The 6034-nt window shown below is 37.7% G+C and overlaps 1 protein-coding gene across 1 annotated transcript; it reads right to left on the reverse strand.

The window, feature by feature from the left end:
- Positions 1–570: 570 nt before the first annotated feature.
- Positions 571–5888, reverse strand: LOC117290783 (meiotic nuclear division protein 1 homolog). Its single transcript, XM_033772336.1, has 7 exons — positions 5713–5888; positions 4738–4803; positions 4028–4085; positions 3373–3488; positions 2459–2566; positions 1564–1723; positions 571–775 (listed from the first exon to the last, which is right to left on the reverse strand). The coding sequence occupies exons 1-7, from the start codon at positions 5713–5715 to the stop codon at positions 669–671; spliced, it is 618 nt and encodes a 205-aa protein (XP_033628227.1). The 5' UTR covers positions 5716–5888; the 3' UTR covers positions 571–668.
- Positions 5889–6034: the final 146 nt, after the last annotated feature.

Below are 6034 nucleotides of genomic sequence, written 5' to 3' on the forward strand. Positions count from 1 at the left end.
ACAAAGTCTATGGGAAATGCTCAACTACAGAGACAAGGGAAATAACATAAGATTTCTCAACACCGAACTCAAGCTCTGTTGTTTCTGTACAGCAGAGTGTGGGTTCGAATCCGGGTCGTGACACATGTGTCCTTGAGCAAGACACTTTGCTATAATTGCTTCTCTCCACCCAGGGGTAAATGGGTACCTGTGAGAGTAGAGTTGGTTATTGTGATTGATAAGCTTAGTGCGCTACATATTTGGCGGCACGGGCTGTATACTTTCCGTAGCTGAGATGGTTTAAGGAATGATTTAAGGCTCAGTGACAAGGGGTAATAATGTTGAAGCGCCATGAGCATCACTGCGTGACGGACCTGAGCTTCTCTGTTAAGCAACATTTTTGTATAACGGGTAGCCTGTTTTTGCTAAGCAATACTATTCTGTGCTTAGCAAGTTTTTGTGCTCTTAGGCTTTATGAAATTTGGGCCCAGAGCTGCTTAAGCACAAAAAAATAGCTAAGCACAAAAAAATCAAGCTTACCAGATAAGGTTACCAGCCAAAGTACCATGTGCAATGTACAATTTGTGACTGGTATCCTGCTTATTTTTGCTGAGCAGAAAGGTGTCAAGAATATCTCTCTGCCTAAGCAGCTATGAAATTGGGCTTTAAAAAAGTCTCATTAAAATAGATCATTCAATATAATCAAAGTCTTCAGGAATACTAAAATGTTTGTCTATTGTCTTCTCCTCCATTGAAAATTTCTTCTTACACCAGGACTTGATCGCAAAGACATTGTCTGTATGAAATTAAGAGAAAAGAACAAATAATAAAAAGTCAAATAAAAATATATTATGGCAATTTTATTTTCAAGTTTTAAGGTTAGGTGCTGTTTTCATAATCTGTACGATTATACAGCTCTTTAAGACCCCATGCCCCCAAAGGTAGTTCTTAACTAAGGGAGCAAAAGTTGAAATTTGAAACATGAACACATTTGACATTAGAAACAAATGAGTTTGTACACTCCAAAGAGGAATATCACCGCCAGTCAAAGGGTCAAGTTCAATATTGTTTTGATTAAGGGAATCAATGTGTGGTGAAGAGGTTTTCAACTATTGGTTTAATCCCAACGAGGCCTGGTTCTTGATAATTTTACCGAGACGAAGTCGAGGTAAATTATCAAGAACCAGACCTCGGCGGGTTTAAACCATTAGTTGAAAACCGATTCAACACACTTTGATTCCCATTCATAAATACATTTTCGGTCAAAATACATCAAAGGTCAAAAAGTAAAATAAATGCAAAAATTAAAATTGTTCAATGATTTCTTTCAACACAACACCCCTCCAGCTATGAAATGATAAGGCCCAGTCAAGGCCCTCAGGTAAACAACTCCTTATAAGGGAATGCTGCAGCGCACTTGCACGTGCTTCGATTTTAGGGGTCAAAACATGCACGAAAGGATGGTACACGGGCATTGGTGCGTAAACACGTGTACCATCCTTGTGTGCACATTTTGACCCCCAAAAGTGCACTGTGGGTTGTGCAATGGGTCTATACATAAATAAAATGAAAATGTCAATCTACCTGTCCATCTATTCACTGCCTCCCTGGAAACTGCTGTTTGTCTCTTGACTTCCTCAAGCACCTCGGGGTCACACTCTCGATACTTCTCCAACTCGACCTTTAACCTGTTGTTCTCCTGCTCTTTCTCCGACAGCGTCTCCAAAAGAGTTGTTCTGTCATCCTACGGATGGTTTGTGGATGCATGCAGAGGGAAAAGATTGAAAGGAAAAGATTGAAAAAAAAAGAGGAGCGTGTAGATAATATAATTTTGATTACATCCCTGGCTGCAGTACTTCCTGTTTTTCAAGGACGACTGGAGGCAAGAACAGTTGAGGGAGACAAGACACTTTGGACATTACAAGGAAGTCATTGCTCAGGCCCGACTTATATTGCTTATTAGTGACAACATATTGCTTTTCACAACATTTACACAAAAAACTGGAACCAGTGATCTGTTAAAACCATCTATGAAATTGAGCATGCTCACATCTTGAAAAGAAGCATAAAGAATGTATATTCCGTTTGACATTTAACACCATGTGTATCTACTTTGTAGAGATTTGTTCTTTGAGAACTTGTCTTGCTATTTATTCTACTGCCACAGAGTAGATTTTGGAATGTAGAAAACTACCTAGTTCTGAAAAGAGAACTGTCCTGCTGCTTGTGAGCGAGGGGAGGGAAGAGGGGCTACTAAATTGGCTGCGACTACTACTTTCGCTTTTGGATGGAGGGGACTTCTTAGTTGGTATCAATGTTTCACAAAGAAACATCACAAGAACCAAAAAAAACATTCTTGTAAACTCTTTCTTCTTTTGTGAACTCAAACTTCGGACAGAGATAAAAGAAAAAACATGGAATGACCAGTAAGCACAAATTTAGAGAAAATCTATACAGTAAAGATTTTGGAAATACTTACACTCTTTTCTTTTCCTACTGTTGCCTTGGTAATGAGTTTTGTTGTTGCTGTTCTCTTTTTCTCACTCACTTCAAGCTGGCTTGTAAGATCCGCCAGTTTTCTTTTTCTCTGTAACAAACAAGTTTTTACAAAAATACTCTCAGACCATAAACATTTTCAAGTTTACCTTTGTGATATTTTATGAGTAGGTACATGTATGCATTGTAAGTAATTCATTTATGTATGTTGTGGCAGGTCATTGCCAAGCGGTAACTTATGGAATAAAGCTCTGGCGTTTCTGATCACCAGAATGTGGGCTGGAGTCACCGTGGTGCGCTTGTGTCCTTGAGCAAGATACTTTACCATAATTGCTTTGTCCCTTGAGACATGAAGCCATAGGTCTGGGTACTATGATTTGTGGAAGTGCATGTAAAAGAACCCAGAACACTCACCATGGAAGAGTAGAGGGTTAACCCTGGCAAGCACCCTTGTTTACAGGTTTCTCCAGGCTTGTGAGCTACAGTGATTAAGTTCACACATGAGGCATCATTGGTTTCCTTACCAGGAATATATTTATAATAATAATAACTATTTAAATAAGACCAGGGGTGGATTCCACAAAGAGTTAAGACTAGTCTTATCTCGAGTTAGGACGAGATTTAAGACTAGCCTTAAGTTTTTAATCCCATCTCTTTGTGAAATCAAACCCTGAATACTTGACCTTTTGGTCTCACTTTGATATCAATGATACCAAAACAAGATGGCCACTTGATAAAGATAGACAAGGTCATGTCTGAATTGGCGGCTGCGGCTACGGCTGTTGCTAAGGCTGTTGCTATGGGCATCCTATGCTTGTTCACAAGAAGATTAAGCCACAGCCATAACTACCATTTTAGACACAACCTCAGAGTGTAGATTTTGTTTTAAAAACTCACAGCATTGCTGGCTTTACTTGGGAAGGCCCAAAAGTAGTTGGATGTGCCTACTCTATCGGTGTCAACCATATTATCATCTACCAGACTCTGAAGAACATCCTTTACGGACATGGAGGCTGAAAAATAGTTAGAAGTAAAAGAAAATTCATTACTTATTGCATAACTTCTTAAGGTAGGGTCATAGATTTTGTTAACGTAATGCTTATTTATGGGCAAATTTATCAAGAAAGATACAATGAAAGTGTGACAGTTTTAGCTGAATGCAGTGTCTACTTGCTGAGAAAAAAGCAAAACATTGTCACAGAATTTTCAAAGGAACAACAAATCCACCCGCGCTTGTCGAGGTGTTAGTGGGTTCCTGCGATATCTCAAAAATTGCTACCACCTTAGTTTTATTGTATATTTGGAGGAATATAACAATTATTTTAGTTGCAAACACAAAAGTATACTTTGCCTATAGGGCGAGCACATAATTTGGCTTAAAAAATGGCAGAGACCATGGGCAGACTGCAGCTGAGTGTGATGCTAGTGCCAGGAGTCTATACACATATCAGACCACTGATTGTATTCAGATGACATCATATATATCTGAGGACTGTGTTCTAAAGAAGTTATAATGCTTATTTTTGTCACTCTCTCAGAAAATAGTACTTACTTATTCCCTTTGTTTTTGGTGCAATTTTCTCCATTTCTTTCAACTGGAAGATTTCTTTCTGTGGAATAATTTATTATAGTATTAATTTTCTGACTTATGAGTCAATAGAGAAATCAGTTAAAATTGGTCAATAAAACAAGATTTGTTATTGTTATTTGTTACAAGTAAGTACATATTGGTTGTGATAATCAGAACCCAGTGTCCAGTCTGGCTGTCTGGGACTACACAAAAATACATGTTTTTATTTAATGACCTCTGGCGACCCTCATTGACCATGTCACACTAACCAATGTATAAAGATCCTATTTTCCCATACTCTTCATTCTTCTCTAGTCTGCTCTCTTTGACAGACCCTCCTGGTTAGCCCAGTGTGAAATAATGCACTGACTGGCTCGATCCAGTGCTCTTCTATCTTTTCTATCTCTATCCGTGCTTGGACATCTTTGTATAGTCTTGAAAGCAGATCTCAATAAATTATTCTGCATTTAAGCACAAAGATACGAGTTTGGAGTTTCTTTTTACCAGCCAGCCTACAATATAGTTTCATCAAAGTTAGTATAAATCTGGTTACGATAATAAGAACCCTCCATCCAGACGGTCGCTCTGGTATGCGAATGTCTGGAAGGATGTAGAGTTAAAGATTATCGCAATTAACAACAAATCCTGTTTATTTTGGAGACTTGTGATTGTAACTTCTCAAGATAATTTACCCTCTCAAAGAAAATCTCCATCATCCGCTGTCTTTTTTCCTCCAAGCTGAGTCCTCGCTTTTTAGACTGTATGAAAAGAATAATTGAAGTTTGGGTAAATTGACTGTACATCATGGGACATGATTTGGTAAATGTTTAATAGCAAAATAAACACAGTAAATGAGCTACTTGTAATTAATTTTAGAAAGGCATCTCAGTTTCTGACCATCTTATCTACTTTGTCATGCAAATAAATAGACCCTTTTTACTTCCAAAGTAATATGACTTGTTTTGTTTACAAAACCCTGTATTTAAATAAAAGAGCGGCTTAGACCAAGTGCGCTGACAAATTTCTGGAAAATAAAAGAGTACTCTAGCGCCTACTTCTAAAATAGAGAAGTATCTAGCGCCTAGACCCAGTAACTGGGCGCTGTGCTTTTTTTTTCTCAAAATTTTCCATAAGGTTTATCGCGAATAGCAAAATATCAAGAGAGGGCGCTGTTGAACCCACACAAAGGTATAGGCGCTGCGTGCGCGAGTCAAAGAAACTGCATAGAAACTGCCCCATATGCCTTCCCATAACGCATTGCAGTTCTGAATCGCAATAAACCTTATTATCGGTCGTACAGCACCCCAGTTACCCTGGGTCTACCATCGCCCCGCAGGTAACTGGGTCTAGATTACTAATGTTTTGTAGAGGAGCGGCTACGATTGACGATTGTTAAGTTATTATTTAAGTAGTACAATAAATTCTAACGATAACCATCATCCATGGAGCTCAGAGCTATAAAACTACGGCTATTCCTGAACAAAAGTAACATAATGTATCACATTATTTACACTAAATCACCCAATATCTGAACAACTGAATATCAGTGGAAGCAAGGAAGTTGTCTACTTTTCTTTTTGTCTATTTTTGGTATGTCATTTCAAAACACAAAATTAAATTTATTTTCTGCATGCTGTCATTTCAAAACACAAAAATAATGTTTTTACCATGGTTGAACTGGGTTGATCAAAACAGTTCCAGTAGCAACAGTTCACTCCATATATCCTTCTCAAACCGTATCAAGTATTTTTTATAATTTCTTTCATTATTATTGAAGAAATATTAACTTTCATAACAACATTTTCTTGATCCAATCATCAATTTTCGAGAACTCGCGGGAGAGATAGCGCCCTCTTCTGATATGAACCTCGCTCAGAAAATCTAGCAAAAATATATTTTTAAAAACCTGAACCAGTTTATCTAACCTTTAAAAAAATGTTAATCAACAGTTGTCTTCCCTTTAATTGATGATTTTATTTCTTGTGATAT

Source organism: Asterias rubens, chromosome 5 (genome assembly GCF_902459465.1).
Source record: "Asterias rubens chromosome 5, eAstRub1.3, whole genome shotgun sequence".
Lineage (NCBI taxonomy): Eukaryota > Metazoa > Echinodermata > Asteroidea > Forcipulatida > Asteriidae > Asterias > Asterias rubens.